Below are 20,776 nucleotides of genomic sequence, written 5' to 3' on the forward strand. Positions count from 1 at the left end.
TCTGACATGCCGGCCGGCAGTTCTGTCAACCTCCGTTGTGTGGGAGGGGGCTTAGGAGACAGTTTGGGCTGCAGCAGAAAGGGAGGAAAGGACTGAGAAGTTGTCGATGTTCAAATCTGTTGGCAAAGTCCCTGCTCCAATATTTAGGATAGTGTTAATGTTACTAAGGTTCCATACAACTTGAATTAGAAATGCATTGTTTGTATTAGGTGTTGCCTATTAATATAAATGTGCTTTTGGTACATGAAAGGGATTTATATACGTTTGATACCTAAGAGAGAAGAAATTTAAGAACGGTTGTACAAACTGAATAGAGGTTTAGATATTTCAATGAGGGTTAACTGAAATATGACCCCCATTTTTTTCCATTGTAGCCTAAGCAATTGATTTTATTACTGAATAGTAATTGAGAGAAATTTTTTGGCCTCATCTACAGGTGGAGGAGGTGAAAAGGCTTCGCAGGGGAGGTCCAGTCCACAGAGGATATTGAATCACATTGATTCTTCACCTCCCAGAGACTTCCAGGGTTTAGAGATTCCCAGTTCAGGATCGAGACTCTGAACGTAGGGACTTCCATATTCATTCTTCATGGTGGAAGGACAAACGGAAACCAAACTCATATGGATTTAATGTTGAACATCTCTGAACTCTTGTCATCAAAGAACAATTGAGCTCATAGAAGTGAAAAGGGTTTCTTTGTTGTGCACACTTTATTTTTCGTTAGTTTATCTATATGTATGCCATATTTCTGTGTATATTAATACCGCTACTTGAGGTCAAAGAATGTATTTGTTACACTGTCATAATGTTGTAATGACAAGTCTTATCTATGATATCTTAATGACAAACACAAATGTTACCACTTTACTGAGGTCAAGAATGTTTTCGTTACACTGTCATAATGCTGTCATGACAACAAGTCTTATCCATGATATCTTAATGACAAATACAATTGGTACCACTTTACTTGAGGTCAAAACATTTATTTGGTACACTGTCATAATATGGTAATGACAGCAAAAGTCTTATCTATGATATCTTAATGACAAATAAAAGTGTTACCACTTTACTTGAGGGTCAAAGAATGTTTTCTTTACACTGTCATAATGTTGTCTGACAGCAAGTCTTATGTATGATATCTTAATGACAAATACTATTGGTACCACTTTACTTGAGGTCAAAATATGTATTAGTTACACTGTCATAATGTTGTCATGACACGCAAGTCCTCTCAATGATATCTTAATGACAAATACAATGGTACCACTACTTGAGGTCAAAATATTTATTAGTTACACTGTCATAACAGTATCATGACACCCAGTTTTGTGAAATTTCTTGTCAGACATCTATCTGAAAAAGTGCTAGAATTGGTCTCTAATCTTGCACATCTAATTATAATAATCATTAGGTCAAAATGTCATAAATACAAAAGAGGTGAATTTCTGTTCATGTCAAGTTGTCATGGCAAAGACATCCCAAACTAATTTAATGTCAACTTGTCATGACCAAGACAACTTCTGGTAATGACACTTTGATTAATGTCAAAGTGTCATAATCCAGACAAATTTAATGTCAAGTTGTCATGACCAAGACAACTTTGTAATACCTCTTTGATTAATGTCAAGTTGTCATAATCAAGACAAGCCCAACAATGTCAACTTGTCATGACAAAAACCGAATGACACTTAATGACAGAAGTCATAAACGTTTATGACTTGTTTATAAGGTTTATGACACATTCATGACAGTGTCATGTCATAGTTATGACATTGTCATGTCATGGTTATGTCGGTACTGTCAAGTAAAGTGTTACCCGCGGGGTAAGCTACCACAAGCAAATTTTAGCTAACGTTAGTTAGCATGTCAAACGAGGCTAGTCGTCTTTTAACGGCTCTGGAGCTAGTAAATCAGCACCTAGGAGAATGTAAAGTTGCGCCGTCAATGTTAAAATAGCAAGGTGACCAGTAAAACTACAGCAGGCGACCACCCTTGGCTAATTAAAAAATAACTTACTTTAAGATGCTTCTTCAGGTTGGAGGTGGAGTAATTTGGACGCTGAAAGGAGGCTGGTTGCTGTCAAGCAGAGGCTGCGGAACAGTTAGCTGTATTTCATTCTCCCTGTTCGTTCTTTAATGTGAAATGCGGTTTGAATTTCTAAGATAAGAAACTTATTGCGCTGCCCTGGCTCTGTCGTTCCCCGTTCGACTCCATTGTGACTGATCCATGAAAATAGCAATTTTTTTCTATTTCATATGGTCTTCTGGAAAATGCATTAAGTTGCCTTAATTTATTCAGAGTGAATAAACTCCTGTGAGTGGAAGTGGAAACAGAAAAGTATCGTCATGTAATCCACTGATTTTAACAATGTAACTGTATTCTAAATAACTAACTATTTAAATTGTAACTGTAACGGAATACAGTTACTCATAATTTGTTATTCTGAATAAATAGCAGCGTTACATGTATTACCCTCATGGAATATGGCTCTATTTGGAACAAGAGCTTTTCTTCCAAATATGGTATGCTCATGAATATTCAGAATGAGCTACACGCTGATTGGTTTGAAAAAACTACATAGAAACACATGGGGGAGACTTCGACAGCAGGTCTCATTGCAAAGTTATACATTTGTCGGGACTGTGCTTTATTAAATTTCACTGCTGAGACTTTTTTTTTTTTAGCAAGAAGATCAACTATATAAAGCTCAAATATGGGATGTTTTAACTAAAATTGATGGCTTATTGCAAATTTGGTAAGACTGTGTGTGTCGGAGTTCAGCTGCCGGTGCTGCCTGTGTTGTTGCCTCACTGCAACGGCCTGCCTTTCCTCCACAGACCCCGGCCTGCAGCTCCCCTCTTCATGCTAGCTAAATGGCCCGTGTGTGAGAGTGATAAGCGGCGGTCCAGCGAGCTTATGTGCACCAGCAATCTCTTACAACAGTTCCAGTTAATCTTGGCTGATTGTCAGTATAACTAGCTATATTTACAGTTTGAATTTTTTGTCACGCCACTCATACAACATATCTCTCAAAGGTCTTGTAAAGCTAAACGGTGTCCCATTTCAAGTTAATGAATTTTTGTGAAGATTAAGGGGTTTCGATTAGCTATGACTGTCCCTTCAATCCCTAGCTATGTGTTGGCTAGCTACAAATCACGGATAGTTAGCTTCATTTTGACGTAATTTCTGTATATTTACAGTAGGGCTGCCACCTCTTAGTGGAATTAGTCGACTAATCGATTCGTTTTGGTCTTGAGTGATGGAAGGCTAAGATTTCTTGCTTTGGCAATTCTACAATGTACAATAGTTGTGACCATTTATTAGTTAAATATATTAAGGATGTAGGATAAATTGTTGGTATATTATCCTCGCGATTGAAAATGAAAAATGTAATTTTAATTACTGTTGCAGAATTTTAACCCAAAATTATCTGTGGAAGTTTTACAATATCCTGGACTAGGGTTGCCCCATTTTCTTATACTGCACTGTAACTGTTATTCTTGTATTTTATACATCTCTTATTCTATATTTGCTGTTTTAACTGCTCCTTGATGTTTAAATATAAAAGCACATTCAGTTGCCTTGTTGCTAAAAATGTTCTGTACAAATAATGCTGCCTTGCCTATGAAGCCGACTCCTGGTCCAAATTAGTTTTAGTGAAGTTAGCAGAGCAGAAAACATAGTTTTGGTGTCTTGATTGTGTGTGCAGTCTTCAAACTCTTTCTTCCTCCTCTCCTGGCTCTCGGGTTTAAGGTGATTGTTGTCATGAAGGCGGGACAGGCTTAATGGCCGACTGCATGCATGCACAAACTCTCTCTGTTAAAGTAGATAAGCTAACATGGGCTCGAAGGGAACAAAGAAACAGGCACTCTAAAGGCTAGCCTACTCGCTAACATTAATTATCTTGTCTCTCACTGTGATTTGAATTTAAAACACACACACACACATACACACACATAGGAGTTAATTGAGTGTTTCCTAATAATATTGACTAGAGGAAGCCATAAATAAGGTGAATAGAATTGGTCAAGCACTGAGCCCTTGTGGAACGCCATGGCTAACTTTTTTAGCGTGTCTGGAGGAATCTTCTCCGTTAACATTAACACATTGAGATTAATCAGATAAATAGGGCTTAAACCAGCTTACATGCCAACTAAGTTTCCAGTCTCTGTATCCGGATGGTATGGTCAATAGTGTTGAATGCAGCGCTAAGATCTAGTAAGATAAGTATCGTGACAGTCCCTTTGTCTGCAGCAGTTAAAAGGTCATTAGTCATTTTCACCAGTGCTGTCTCTGTGCTATGATGCTTTCTAAATCCTGACTGAAAGTCCTCAAATAAACTGTTGCTATGTAGAAAGTCACATAAGTGATTAGCAACAACCTTCTCAAGGATCTTGAGAGAAAGGGGAGATTAAGATATAGGTCTATAGTTTGGTAAGACATCAGGATCGAGGGTGTTTTTTTTTTGAAGAGGTTTTATCACAGCTACTTTAAAATGACTGTGGTACATAACCTGTTAATAAAGACATATTGATCATATCTAGTAATGAAGTGTAAACCATGGGTAACGCTTCTTTGAGTAGCCTCGTATGGGTTGGGGTCTAACAGACCCGGTAGATGAGCTTATCCGAAGAGATCTTTAACATTAATTTTGAAGGTCTATAGGATAAAAGCAGTCTAAGTATATGTTTTCAGGTCTTCTCATCTTTCTAGCAGTCCCTGCGTTTAAAGGTGAACCGTTAGGAGTTGAGGGCAAAAGGTGATGAATTTTATCTCTAATGGTTATAATATTATCATTAAAGAAGCTCATGAAGTAGTCACTACTCAGAGCTAGTGTTGACGAACTGACCGAAGAGCCGGTTAATTAACCCGACTGAACCGGGAGAATCGAAGTGCCATACCGTCAATGAACCGACTCACTCCTGTTATTGTTTTTATCCTTGCATTCGGCCGTTGTGTAGCTGGTATTCTTCTGCTACTGTGTGTGTAGTAATCTAGCTAATTTGCCTCCACTGGAGTGGTGGTAGAATCAATCATGAAATGGGCTACCTAGACAACGCAGCAGGCTACTAAACAAGACCGGGGCTGAATGTACCGTGAACCGGCAGCTGAAGTCTAATGTAATCCAGCGGTGTCTTGGTTCTCAGCAAGTTTGAGTTATTACCAAATCTTCTTTTTGATGCATCTTAGATGATTGTGTTCATGGCAATTCACACATTATCGATGGGGAAGTACATCACATACAAATACATGTTATCTTGGTAGTTATGTTAAGTTTGATGTTGATACATGATAGGTAGGCTCGTCACGAGGACACCCGCGACCAGGCTACTGAACAAGACCGTAAGGACCGGTAAACCAAGGGTACTGCATGAGTCTATATTCAAACAGGTGTCTAGGTTCCGCAAGCTTGAGTTATCTACCTATCCCAGAAGCCTTTTTTTAATCGTGCATCTTAGATGATTGTGTACATAGAAATTCATAGGCCACATTATCAATAGATATCACATTTAAATACACCCTATTTTATCTTGGTAGTTATGTTAAAGTTAAATGTGTGTTACATGGTAGGTAGGCCATCATGAGGAGACCGCGACCAGGCTACTGAACGAGACCGTAACCGTGCCTAATGCATGAGTCTGTAATCAAACGTGTGTCTAGGTTCTCGGCAAGTTTGACTTAGCAGCCTTTATGTCTCGTGCATTTTAGAATTGTGTTCATGGAATATCATAGGCTACATTACCAAGGGGAAAGTACTATATCACATACAAATACACGTAATGTTATCTTGGTAGTAATGTTAAGTTAAATGTTAGAAGTGAATGTTGTTACATGGTAATAATGAGGAGGAGACCGCGCACCAGGCTTTTTTTTTACTTTAACGGGTAGTGGTCTTTGTTAACCTCTGTTTGTCAGAATGACCATAACTCAACAGTGGCTGCAGTCTCTTTTTATAGAGTAGACAAATAAAACTTTACATTAATGCTCTGGCCTGATAAATTACATTTTACACTATAACGTTACATGTAACAGCATGACAGTTATGCCTTACAAAATATGCCAAGTGGGCAAACTTTGAAGGCTTCTACCACAGCCTAACTTAAGTATCAGAATACACTAACTCGTCTTTTTGTATTTGTATGTCTTACTGTCTGTTTCTGGACCGTGTGTGTCTGTAATAAAAGCTTTGATTGATTGATTAACAAAGCGGACCAGGACAAGTTATGTTGTTTAAACTAACCATCAAAAGGTTACACTAGCAATGTTAGTTATCTATAATGTTTTACATGTATAAGGCTGTACGGCTGCAGGCAGCCACTGACGAGTTATGGTCATTCTGACAAACAGAGGTTAACAAAGACCACTACACGTTAAAGTAAAAAAACTTGAGCTGGACACTAAAATTAGTGTAAAAACAACAGCTAGTGTGAAGCTAACGTTAGTTAATGCTAACCTTTGTGCTAGCGATGCTTCATGTCCAGCTGTCCACGTATTTTCCCTTTAATCAATCAATCAATCAAAACTTTATTTATAGAGCACTTTTCATACATAACATGTAGCACAAAGTGCTTTACAATAAAAAAACAATAGTCCCCCCATCACATAAAATACATCCCCAGACACCTACAGACACACACACACCGACAACATCCACAGACACTGTCTCATACACACAATAAAGCTAACATGTCGCTGGGCACAGAAAAGCTGAATTAAACAGGTGGGTCTTGAGCCTGCTCTTAAAAATCTGCAGACTGCAGACTGTTCCACAGACGAGGGCCGTAGTACTGAAACGACGCTTCTGTGAGTGTGTCCTGACCTTGGGAATAGTCAAAAGGCCAGTACCAGAGGACCTCAGGGTTCGTGAAGGCTCATATGGTAAAAGCAGTTCAACTAGATAAGAAGGCCCAACACCCTTAAGACATTGAAAAACTAACAAAAGCACCTTAAAATCGATCCTGAAACACACAGGGAGCCAATGCAGTGATCTTAAAACCGGTGTAATATGTGCCCCTCCTTCTGGTCCTCGTCAGCACACGCAGCGCTGAGTTCTGTAACAGTTGAAGTGGAGAGATACTCTTTTGGGGAGACCAGAAAGCAGGGCATTACAATAATCAATGCGACTGGTGATAAAAGCATGCATCAGCATCTCTTTATGTGTTAATGACAAAAAAATGCCACTCGCGGGATAATGTCCCAAAGTATCTATTCAAAAAGGCTAATATCTTTCACATGTCTTACCTGTGGGCTGCGCCAGCATGTTGCCTTGGCGGAGCGGACGCTATGGTGACTGCAGAGTGAATACTGTGGTGCTACATTCAAAGTCATACATGGAAGGGGGAGAAGTCATTGTTCCTGCCGAACTGCACAATCTGGCACAGTTTATTGCTCTTATAGTGTAATTGATACCATGTGTTGTCCAAAACAATTTCTTAAATGGATCTTTGTCACTGGCATCAGTTTGTTAAGTAAAAATCACATGTATATAGTGGATAGAAAGCATTCAGTCATAGTTCTCACAGTAACACCATTTCCTGAAGGCAACATGACAGTCTTCTGCCTTCTTTGTAAGGCTGTCACCATCAATGCCACACCCCTCTGAGTTGAAGCCACGCCCCTCCCGCACGCAAAATCAGGGCCTAAAGTCTGAAACCGAAAAAAAAAAAGATTTGAAACCGAAAAAAAAAGATTTGAAGGCGTCAAAAAAATAAGTTTTGAATCTGAAAACATGAAATGTGGAACTCAAAACAAATATAAAAGTGAAAAATTAAAATTTATAATTTATTCAAAATAAATCCAGAATTGAATCTATATTTTATTCAAACTGAAAAAAAAATTGGTACACTTATTTTAAGTTTGAATACATGGTTTTATTTTTACCAAGTTTTGACCAAAACTTAAATTTTCAATTTCAAGCTTTATTTTTTCAACTATATATATATATATTTTTCAAATGAACAAAACATTTGGCCCTGATTTAGCTCCATATACTACAAGCTCAAACACTGAGCCACAAAACACAAGGGGTTACCCTTGTGTTTTGTGTAACACATCACTGAATCATATTAAATCAAATCAAAGTGAAGCATGTCAGTCCTGACACAAACACTGAAATAGAGAAATGCAGCCTTAAGTTTTTGTAGGAACAGCAATAGCAAATTGAAGGCATAAAGATATTGGGCCTGTTGTATCAGAAATTCTTAATGCGTGTGGGCCTAATAATTTTATAACATTACGGTAGGATCATTAAAAATACCTAGGCTAAGTAGGCTTTACACAGGTGTAAAAACACACAATTATCTTCAATAATTTTTATAAACTTCCAGTTGAACTATTACTGAACATTTGATAAATCATGCCAATTTACTGCACGGCGGCAGCAGAATAATAATAAACCAGCATTATTATAACAGTCATAACACCAAAAAGAAATCCTCATCTCCAAAACGTCTAGCAGGAAAAGTGTGAGCCCGAGGCTGGCAGCACTGAGTTGATGTTGATGTTCCCTCTGTCTATGGGTGCTGCTAGCTTGGTTTACAAGGTTAGCTCCCTCGTCGTCTGTTGCTAGTAGGTCGCTACTTCATTCACTTTTCTGCCTCCGGTCTTTACTCTTTTAGCTTGTGGTTGATCTATAAAGAAATCCAAAATGCGCTTTTGTGCCATGGCTAGCTAACTTCTGTAATGTTGACCAGCCGGGAAAGTTTCCACAACTATCTTCAAATTTTGAGCATTAAACTATAAAATAGAATATATGTGTTTTGGAGGAGTCGTGATATTTTGAGAAAGATAAAGTTATAATAATCAATATATTTCAGAAAATAATCTACCTGCACCATAGTCTGCTGTGCATTACGTGATTGCTCTGCTGAGACGGTAGATCTCAGACCTTCTGACGGACACAGAGCCCCGCTTGTTCTGGGGTCTGTTTCACAAAAGCAGAATATATAAATCCAGGATAACTGATAAACAGGAGGCTTGACCTAGTCTAATCTGTGCATCCTGGCTTGTGCGCTTCTCACGAAGGCCAAAACAGGCTGAGGAGGACGACTAGGTCGAGCCAGGCTGAAGTAATTCAGATAGATGCGCGTCCACGGCTTTCCTCAAAAGACCGCAAGGTCGATCACAGATTTACTGATGCCAAAATGGAGAATACGCATTGTGCATACTTTATACAGAGTGAGCAGAAGCTTCTTGTGGAAGTATGACGACAGGAAACACATTATTTGTTTAAAAAGAAAAGAAACACGGCCGCTGTAATGAAACAGCGAGAGAAAGAGAGGCAGATGATCACGGACCGACTGAATGCGTAATTGTAGCCTAAACATATACATTAACTGACCACGGCTCTGAATGGAAGTCGCATAATCATTCCATTCAAGGTTTAGGCTACTAATCATTTTCACAAATTAACAGTTGTACTCTTTGCCTTAAAAGTAAGCAGAAGATAATGTTACTCAGGAAATTTACAATGAAGATCAATTTTCTACAACGCTAGAATATGATGCGTAAATATCTCTTTCACTCTGTTCCTCCCTCTCTCTATGGGCTAAAATATAAGTTTCCTAAGTCATATTAACTTCCACTGCTCGCTTTTAATGCAAAGTGTACAACTGTTCGTTTTGCAAAATGACAGTGACTCATTGAATGGTTTCAGTTAAAAGCAGTATTTCATAAATGTATATTTTTAGACTATCATTCAGTTGGTCCACTATTATCTGCCACGCTTTTTCTCACGTTTCATTTCTTTTATTTTTTATAGAGGCAGAGTTTCCTTCTCTAAATATTATATGCCTTGCTCCCTGTATATATGGACATAGAAAATAAAGACACTGAAGAAATTGGACTCTAAAATCTAGAAACTATGAAGATAATTAAGTGATAAATTCCATGCACACTTACATTAATGGAACAGAGTGATATTCATCAGTTATTTCCCCCCAAATATAAGGTCAAAAACCATTGAGGTGTCCTCTCCCTGTTGTTACATGAATGTACAGTAGCCTACATCACTAGATAGTTACTGGTCCAGTGAACTAAGACTATCATTTGGGAGGATTGTACAATTAGGATATGTTCTTAAAATTGTACAATCCTCCCAAATTATATTCCCAGTTTACTGGACAACATAAATTGTGTGCTAAAAATGCAAAATACAATGTACATGGAAGTGGAACAAACATGATCCTTATTATTAAAGAATTAAAAAAAAATTAATCAACTAAAATATTTCAAGGTGCATTGGTCAACTATAGAAATGTACAGCATTGTATGTGTTGCCCTTAGTAACAGACTTCATTTAAAACACATTTGAAATGTTATCAGCCTTTTCTAATTATCTCAACAGCTGCCATAATATATTCATCAAACTTCTAACAACAATATGAACAGCAGTCTTCATACAGCAATATAACAGTAACAATGACTGTCACATAATTATTAATAAAAAAATAATGGTCACAACTTGAAATAATAACAGTACTTAAAATAAACAGCAAAATGCACCTGTTGTATTTTAATCCAGGCTGATAATGACAATAGGGTAAAACCACTGCTGGGTGATCAGAAAAGGCTCCAGGATTAAATAAATCCTGGCTGCTAGCCTGGTCGGGAGCAGGCTAGCTGTACAAAATAAATCTCCATGGTGATTTATGTGCCTCCGCTTTCGTGAAACCGAATCAAGGCTTAATTCATCCAGGATAACTGGGAAATCCCGGCTTAATCCCTTATCTTGGTTTTGTGAAACAGGCCCCTGGTCTCTGAATGAGCTTAACGTTAAGTGTGTTTGTACGCTCCTCTATGCTATAAATCTCACCCAGATACAATAGAGCTATTTTCTGATTGGCTATTGTGTAGCCCCTTTCCTTTTTTGATTGGCTGATAAGTGGCGGCCTCGACTAACCCTGCGTTCGGTGGACCTCGGAAAAAACGTTTTTCCAAGTGAAAACGTCACCATTCGCCGCATCGCTCCTGTGGGAATCAGAGGTCGGAAACTCGGGCTGGTTTTGATACCCGAGTTTTCCGTTGTGACGCATTGTTGACAACTGATGTTTGATGGAGGCGACTTTGGTTCACTGAACATATTTTAATGACAATAAACTGTTTATTGTGGACAAATGCCTCTTCCAAGAAACATACACAGACATAATATGTTTCAAATTATTCATAAATAGGCCCACGTATAAAAAAAGAAAACACATTTTCCGTGTCCTTTCCCGGTGGTTGTCCTGCAGATAACACAAACAAACACCTGGCGATGTGCTGTTTGGATGCTCGCATAAGAAAACAGCAGAAAATCTTTTGTTATTGTGGCCTCCATGTTTTCACACACCTGATGCTCTCGGCTACGGCCAACCGTTGGTGGCAGTAATGCAAAAAGTTGTTATGCAAAACGCCAATATAACAGAAGAAGAACACGCATCCCGACCATGTGAACGCTACCAGTCGGAAAAACAACGTAACCACGGGGGCGGTGCTGTTATTCCGAGGTGGCATGAACGCAGAACAAGAACTCCAGGGTAGACGCGCTTGATTCCTGCCGGTTCCATAGAGAGCCGAAGTCACGCCCTTCTACTTCCGGTCCATGGGACCTATCTTTCGAAAAAATATGAACGAGGGTCAATGGAGAGATAATAATTATTTTTTGATCCAGTTTGAATTGAGCCATGGATTACAAATATGATGTTCGTCAATTTAAAACATTATTTTTCAACCGAAGAAAGTCTCCGTTTATTGTTAAACTGTTGAAGTATAATACTGTGAAAATACGTAATTAGAAAGACTACAAACTTCATGGATGGCGTCTCTCTGAAGCTACGATGTCTGTGTGTATGGTACCGGGGATGTAACGTTACTCTAATGAGCAGAGGATCTCGCTTGTTCTTTTGCTTCTCTGCTGAAAACACTTGACTGGATAAAACACAGCAGTTAAGATAACGTTACATGTGTTGTTTAACAGAGCTAAGCTAGCTAGCTAGCAAGCAAACCAAGCATCAAGCTAGGTGATGTAGATTGTGTGAAACGGGAGATGTAGTTCACTGAGCTGTTTTACACAAAACTACGTGGTACTACGACAAACCTACGGCTAACTGAGACTTTCTTCGGTTGAAAAATTATCTTTTAAATTGACGACCATCATATTTGTAATCCATGGCTCAATTCAAACGGGATCAAAAAATAATTTGCCTCTCCCCGTTCACTACCTTAAGGTCCCATGAGGTCCACCAGAAGGGGCGGGACTTCGGCTCTCTATAGTGATAGCGGCTTGGCCAGAGAAATTTGGGGCGCTGCCCCAAATAAATACGTCAGCGTACACAAGTCACTGGTGCTTGTTGGAGGATGCCACCGCGAGCAAAAAGAAGCTGTTTTAAACGGGTAGTAGAAAGCGCAAAACGGCACTGAAAAAGCATCAATTTAAAAAAGTAGAGCTCTAGAAAGTGAAATGAACTTTTTCTATTTTTAGCAAAACGCCAAATGAAGATGCTGAGATGGGTAAGCTAAGTTAGTTAGGAGAAGTGCCTGCAAACCAGCGTTTATGTTTATGAATCAAACTGGTTCTTGTAGCTCCGCAGCAGCTACTAGTCCAGTTTACTGCCAGTAAGGTTACCAAGCAGCAGCTATATGAGCCCAGAAGTCCAGTTTGGGCAGGTAGGGTTGCTCATTGACTGAGTATTATAAGAATTAATAAGAGTGTGGCGTTGACCTGCTCTATATGAAAATGCCCTGGGATAATTAATGATGCCAGATGATTCGGCACTACCATAATGACACTGACTTGACTTGATCAGAAAGCTTTGTAAAAAGGAGAGATTTGTGCTGAGAATTATGACAATTTATAAAATGTGATTTAGTGTCAGAAGCAGAGCCAGTAGTGTGCATTAGGGATAGCTGCTGTCAGTGTGGATGGCACATCTACTGTTAGCTGTTTCACACACTGTATCATAGTGTGTGAACAAGCAAACATGATCAGATTAGCTACAATATAATCACTTTTTATGCCCAAATATTACTTGTGACCCATTATGAAAGTTGTATGAAATATTCAAAGGAAAAAATAGATGTCATTAGAAAGTGCAATACAATGTATCTTGTTCTTTATTTAATCTGTGATTACTTATTTGCACAGAAACAGATTCTGATATTGTTCAACATCATTGGGTTGTTGTTAAGATGTAAACTTTTCTAATAAATCTACATTGTGAAGCAACACTTGGAAATAGTGATATTTTACAAAATACACCGAACTACAAGGATGTAGCGAACAGGGCGCTATTGCAGACTTATATACTAAGGTTTTGATTACATTTTTTTAATATAGTCATTCGTGAAGTAAAGTGGGCCGGTCTAAGGCTTGAAAATCCAGGGCTGAAAACGAGTCCCAATCCGGCCCTGAACGTTACTCTAATGAGCAGAGGATCTTGCTTGTTATTTTGCTTCTCTGCTGAAAACACTTGACTGGATAAACACAGCAGCTAAGATAACGTCACACGTGTTGTGGAACAGAGCTAAGCTAGCTAGATAGCGAGCAAGCCGAGCATCAAGCTAGGTGAGGTAGATTGTGTGAGACGGGAGATGTAGTTCACTGAGCGGTTTCACACTAAACTAACAGGTCATATCTTGTCTTATTTTCACCTTTAACAGGCCCATGTTATTATCAATGTTTGTCAATATGTAAAAAGCCCTTACGGAAATATTCCAGTTTATATTTACCTTCTATATCGTTAATGGGCCTCTAAAAAATGCCCATGTAGTGAGTGTCCATGTTGCCTAATAAGTCTCTGAGCAGTGTTCACCTTTCTAATGTCCACTAGCATACAGGCTAACTATAAACTAGCTTTGTGTATAACGTAACACAAACCCCCCCCATCTCAGAGGAGCGAAGCCTAATATTTCATTCAATAAAATTATAGTACAAAAGGAGCACTATCACTTTCTCTCCAATATTATTGTGAAAATAATAAAAAACACCTGGACCATATGACTATGGCAAGATCACTAGCATTTAGGTACATGGAGTGCTAACGAAAAAGCTAACGCTAGCATAAGGCTAACTTCCAACTTCATTAATGTCTACGATGAGTCGTGACATTTTGAGAAAAATAAAGTTAGGTTAGTAGGCTATTACAAGAATAAAGTCACTTATTATATTATTATTATATCTCAGACCTTCTGACAGACACAGAGCCCCGTTTGGGTCTCTGGTCTCTGAATGAGGCAAATAGTTTAGCTGGAGAAGAAACTGAACGCTGGAAAACGGAAACTACAGAAATGCACGGAGCACAAACGCAACACATCTACCGCAGCATGATCACAGCTGAGCGCGTCCATAAACCTGAAGCTGCGCTGCATTTTACAGAAAGAGTGGACACAAGCAGGTTTGCTTCAGAGCTCCGTGTGTCTGAGTCTGAACCCTAGACTGGAAAAGTCACGTCACAGGAACCCCAAACTAAATCAGTAGTATTGCGCTCCTAAACAACGTGTTGATGGCATCAATGTATTACACTGATTTGGCTACGATTCCCTCGACAAACTTCACCCGGATTTGCTCCATAGACAGTATGCTTTCCTCACATAGAGACGGGTTGCTAGGTGAGGGTGATGGATAGCAACAAATACAGCATGGTCGGACCCCCGCATCGTAGCTACCCGTTCTATTCGCCTCGGAAAAATAAACTGGACAAAGTTACATTAGGGGCTGAAGACCTGGCGAAATCGGCTGACTCCGGCTCCTGGTGTAGCTAAACCGGGACATTTTAGGCCCGACCAGGCTTTTGTCGGGACCTCGGAACAAACAATTGAAAATTGGGACTGTCCCGGTCAAACCGGGACGTCGTGGTCACCATAATTTAAAACCACTAATAATTCATTGTGATGTTAAATCAAACTAAGTCCCACACATACATATGCTCATTTTTTTCCCTTTAGTCTTTGCTATTAACATTCATCAACTATAAAATTAGAAAATTGTGTTTTTAAATAAAGATGCATGGAAAACAAGATAAGTAAGTAGATTATTTTTTGTTTTTCACAACAAATCAAGTCAAAACAAATGCAAATAAGTCAAACGTAAGCATAAAACACAATGTTTTCATTATTGGTATATTTATTGTACAAATTATCATGTCGGCTATAGCATGCAGCGTGCAGCAAGCGTCCGGAGTCTTCAGCAGATTTTTTTAAACGTTATTACGGTGTATAACTTACTAGAACAAAACAGAGCAACGCGCTGTTGTTGTCGACAAAACCACTGATTAAATTTATGTACATTGAAGTGATACTGGAGTTAAAGATCAGCTGATCGCTGTCTGATTCTCTGATATGAATGCCTTCATTGCATTGTGGGAAATCAGCTTTGCATGCGCCCAGCTTGGCTCATATCGTGTTCTGTCTTAAAAGCAAAGCTATACAGCTCCTCTGCTGCAGCCCGACTGGCAGAGAGAAACGTGCTGTGATCAGGGAATCTGTGTGTAGGCATCGCATCCGTGGGCCCGTCACGGAATTTTTGGTGATTCCGTGAAACTGTCGCAGATTTTGAGTTAAGGGGCCGTGTTCATTTCACGGAATTCTGTGAGACCAGGTTGGAGACAATACGCTTACCGTAAACATCAGCACCTCAACCAACATACAAAGGGTAGTATTGTTCTCTGTTCAGTCACAGAGTGTAATTGCACATGTTGTCCTCTGATAGGTCTCGGCCATCATCAAAATAATTTTGCTACTTTATCAGATGACTGATGTTTTCTAATTTCTATAGGTTTGACATTGTGGGATGATAAAACTCTACAAGGCAAGATAAGTGAAAGCTCTCAGCGAACCAGTAAGTCTCATATTTCGACATCTGACTCCACTGAATCCAAGTGCAAGCTGCTGGATGTTGAAGTTTCTCTGAAGGCCAGTGTCCTGGGTGGACTGATTGAATTTGGAGGATCTGCCAAGTATCTGAATGATCAGAAGAAATTCTACAATCAGAGCAGGGTGACGTGTCAGTACAAAACTACCACCAACTTCAAGCAGTTAATGATTGAACAACTAACCATGGACCCCCAACATATGGATGTCATTAAGAAGAGCTCAGCAACACATGTAGTCACAGGCATCCTTTATGGGGCAAATGCTTTCTTTGTGTTTGACAGTGAGAAGGTCGAGTCCAGCAGCGTTCAGGACATCCAGGTCAGCATGGAAGCTGCGGTAAATTTGTTACTCGTTAAAGCTGAGGCGAAAACTAAGGTACAGCTGACTGAAGAACAAAAAACCCTGACTAAGAATTTATCCTGCACATTCTATGGAGACTATATTCTTGATAGAAACCCTGCAACATTTGAAGATGCAGTGAAGGCCTACGAACAACTCCCACATCTACTGGGAGAAAAAGGAGAGAAGGCTGTTCCAGTGAAGATCTGGCTGATGCCGCTGAAGAATTTCCACTCCGAAGGTGCTGAGCTGATGAGAGAGATCAAGGACCGTCTAGTGAGTAAGGCAGAGTATGTTCTAGACGATTTAAAGGAAAAAGAAATAAGATGCAACGATTCTCTGGAAGAGAAAGTGGTGGGGCAGTTTCCTTTGATTCGAGAAGAGTTGAGCACTTTCCAAAAATTGTGTGGTAGTTATGCATCTAAACTCCAGCAGGCCTTGGCAAAGACTCTTCCCTCCATCCGTGAAGGAAAAGAAGATGAGAGCTCACTAGACCAACTCTTTGAAGACAGAGAGAAGTCACCATTCAGTCAGGAAAAACTAACCAAGTGGCTGGATCGTAAAGAGAGAGAAATCAACATCATCAGATCCTGTGTAGATACCATGGAGGGAATAAAGATCGTCCCAAATCAGGCAGAGCTGGACAGACAGGTTCTTGCTGCAGGTGTAGAAGATGCTCTGTGCTTTGTTTTCACTTCAGTGGAAAGGGGTGATACAGACCTTGATGTGATGGCTGAATACTTGGACTTCCCAAAATTAGGAAGCACCAATGAAGATCCATGGTACTACTCAGCTGAGGTTTTCACCAAAATGAGAGAAAAAGCCAAAGCTTTCCATCACTTTGCCAAAGCACAGAAGAACAACAGTCGATTCCGTTTCGTCATAGCAGCCATCGCTAACAAGAAACACACAGGAGCAACCATCTACCATTACAAGAACGGCAATCTGGTCACTGAAGATTTTTCAAAGCCTGTCCTCCCTCCTGTGGAGAACATCACAGACAGAAGACAACTGATCTGGTGTAAGTCTGTTTCCATGCTTTTTTGATTTCAAAAACATTCTGTACTAATAACTCTCCTCCAGAAACCTGTTTGACCATCAGAATAACTGATAACTCATTTTTTTTTTGGTCTCTCCATCAGATGCCTGTGATCTCAACCTGGACCCAAACACTGCAAACTACAACGTCATTCTGTCTGAGGGAAACAAGAAGGCAACACATGGAGCACGGCAGTCATATCCTGATCACCCAGAGAGGTTTACACAAACACACCAGGTGTTGTGCAAAGAGAGCTTATCTGGGCAACATTACTGGGAGGTAGAGTGGAGACTGAATTCTGACAATCATTGTTGTGTTAATATTGCTGTCGCATACAGGGAAATTGAAAGAAAATCAAACAATTTAGAGAGCCAGTTTGGACGTAATGCCTTATCATGGGCTTTTGAAAATAACAAATCCAACAGTCACACACTTTTTGCATTGAAAAATAATGAGAACGTGTGGAGAAAGCCTTATCCCTCTGATGGCTGTAACAGAGTTGGGGTGTATCTGGACTGGCCTGCTGGCACTCTGTCCTTCTACAGAGTCTCCTCTAACACACTGAGGCACCTCTACACCATTCGCACCACATTCACTGAGCCTGTTTACCCAGGATTCTTGGTCTATTGTCAACAAAACAATGCGTATCTGTGTCCATTTGAATAGGAGTAATGACAAATACTTCTCAGATTCTTGTTCTGTCAGTAGGAATATGGGTTTACATTTAAAGTTTAAAGAACAACTGAACATCACATTTTATCTCGACCATGCTTCACAAATTTAAACATTATATTCAAACCCAGAGACACCAGCAAAATTGATCATGTAATCATCAAGTGAGTGTGTGTGTGTGTGTGTGTGTGTGTGTGTGTGTGTGTGTGTGTGTGTGTGTGTGTGTGTGTGTGTGTGTGTGTGTGTGTTATCAGTTCATGTTGATTTGATGCACAGCCTTTATTTAAAACTGGCTTGTACTTTACAAATGTATTATCAGTTTAAACTTTCATTGCTTACTACTTGACATTTAAGATACAGGGCTTATATCAAGACTCAATTGCTTTGTAAACACTTGTATGTTGAAATATAACTCACAGCTCATGTAATAGAAGTGGTTTTATTTAGCATTTTGTTTGTTTTCTTCTTTGTGAAGTACTGTCTTTAAATCGTTTCCAGACTACAAGTTTTTCTGTTAAAGACACGTCTGTACTTCAACCTCCACTTTGGGTTCAATCATTGACTACTGTATTGAGGAGAGAGTTGATGTTAGATGTTGGATACTTTGCTGATGTTTATAGAGTTGAAGAAATGTATTTTCCTGTTAATCAGTTAATGTTGATGTGAAGCACAGCCTTCTTCTCAAACTGGTTAGTACTTTGATTGCTTGGTAATTCACAGATAATTATTTTTATTTGAACTTTTTATTCTACTTCCTGATACTTAAAGATAAAGAGTTTGTATTGATACACAATTGCTTTTTTTAACACTAGTCTGTTGAAATATAACTCATTACTCATAGCTGATGTAAAAGAAAAATGACTAACTTGTTTAGTTGAAATTATCATGTTAGTGATGGGATATAAATTACCTAAAGTGCATATTGTTTAATTTAGCATTTTGTTCATTTTCTTCTTAGCGATGTATTTTTTTAATATTTGTCTTTTCAGAATATAAGAGGAATCATTTAGTTTTTCTGAGTCTGTACCTTAGCCTTAACTTTGGGTTGAAGAAATGTATTTTTCTGTAAATCAGTTGATATTGATTCAATGCACAGCTTTCTTCTTAAACTAGTCTGTGCTCCACAAGGGTTAGGGTTAGCAGTTTAAACTTCCATTGGTACATGCCAGATAATTCTTTTTATTGTAACTTTGGATTGTACTTGCTGATAAAGAAACAGCTAATATTGATTCACAATTGCTTTTTCAACACAATGCAAAAAAAGTCATGTAAAAGAAACGGGGGAGTCACTGTTAACACCATTTAGTTGCAAACCCTGCTGCTGTTTACAGAGCTGAAGACATGTCAGGTTCCTGTGACACTGTAACACCTGTTGGATATGTTTCCTCTCTTCTTGAGCAGAATATTCAATAAAGTGGAGACCTGACTTCACCACTGTGTGCTGCTTTATTTTTTTTAGGCTCAGTGGTTAGCACTTCTGCCTCACAGCAAGAAGGTTCTGGGTTCGAACCCAGGTCGTCCCGGGCCTTTCTGTGTGGAGTTTGCATGTTCTCCCCGTGTTTGCGTGGGTTTCCTCCGGGTGCTCCGATTTCTTCCCACCATAAAGACATGCATGCTAGGCAACTAGGACTACAGTTTAAAATTAGCCTAGGCTAACACTGGCGCATTCATTAGTGTGCATTGTCCTAATCAAATAAATAAATAAAAAATAAAGAAAGATAAAAACTTTGACTGTACTAAAGATTATAACCTTTATTGTTCATGATACATTAGCATATTTAATGCAAAGAATCCTACAATGATAGAACATAAATCCTCAGAGGACTTTATACAACCTTCCTTCTTCACAGTGTCATAAGAACACACATGAAAGTAATATTTAATAAGATCCCACATTGACTTTAAGAGGATGGCTGCTGTCATCAACTGCTAAATTTGGATGTCATTCAGCAGTTTGGGAAACCATCTTCTATTAAGTTTGTATTCCATTATGTAAGTGGAAGCTTGTTAGCCTAACTTGCTAATGCTAGCACTGATTCTCATTAAAACTCTACCATATGTAGCAGGTTGATTGGTCGCAGGTGGTTTCAATCACACTCACTCTCTCTGGACCAATCAGGAAGTAACTGCATGCTATATAGGCAGGGGGTTTGACCTCTTGACACTCTTTGTTGCTGGAAGTACATTTCTGCTTTGGGTCCTTTTGCATGGTGCAGTCACGGTTGTGCAACAGTTAATGCAGCTTGCTTATTTGTTTGTTACCTAAAGGCCTCGTTTGTGTTAAGATGGGCATTACAGCGTGTATCGTCTCTTGCAGTGTCTCCCTGTTACAAACCCGATCCTTCCTGTAACGGAACCGGGTTGAGTGTTGCTGCTGGTAGGTTGGACAAATCTTTCTCCCTTTTGAATATTTTAATGAATGAGTGTTTAAGTAATTGGACGTTTTATTGTAGGCTCTGTGTAGCTGTACTATCTGCACTGTGGGTGTATTGGTGCGAAGCTCCCTGACGGGTAGCCTATGTATGTATGCCAGTGGCATTGCGTGTATTTTCTTTAATCATAAACCGTTACTGAATTTGGTTTGTTTGTGCACGCCAGGGTTGTAAAATTGCTTCGCTTGCGCTGGTATCTGCACTAGCCCCTCCCTTCTCTGCCACGCTGCTGTTTTGTCTTAACTGATTTTTGTTTCAACCACTGTCAACGGGTTGTAACCACACGAGCTCACGCCAGGCTTTGAACGCCTCTACGCGCCTTTCAGCGCCAGGATCTGTTGCCTAAAGTGTCCGACGGGGCTGTGTTTGAGTGATCGTGACACGGACGATATCTTTGCCTTTCTTTGGCTTGCCCGTGCTTACTGTGTATTGAGATTATAAATCA

The 20,776-nt window shown here is 39.3% G+C and overlaps 1 protein-coding gene across 1 annotated transcript in view; it reads left to right on the top strand.

Annotated features, from left to right (window-relative positions):
* The window catches only part of LOC120551583 (neoverrucotoxin subunit alpha-like), a 34,101-nt gene extending 14,771 nt beyond the window's left edge, over positions 1–19,330 (top strand). Inside the window, exons 3-4 of the mRNA XM_039789069.1 lie at positions 15,752–17,209; positions 17,331–19,330. Coding sequence (XP_039645003.1) covers positions 15,752–17,209; positions 17,331–17,893 — 2,021 coding nt within the window. The 3' untranslated portion in view covers positions 17,894–19,330. The remainder of the gene's footprint in view (positions 1–15,751; positions 17,210–17,330) is intronic.
* Positions 19,331–20,776: the final 1,446 nt, after the last annotated feature.

The sequence above is a fragment of the Perca fluviatilis genome, chromosome 21, assembly GCF_010015445.1.
Source record: "Perca fluviatilis chromosome 21, GENO_Pfluv_1.0, whole genome shotgun sequence".
Taxonomy (NCBI): domain Eukaryota; kingdom Metazoa; phylum Chordata; class Actinopteri; order Perciformes; family Percidae; genus Perca; species Perca fluviatilis.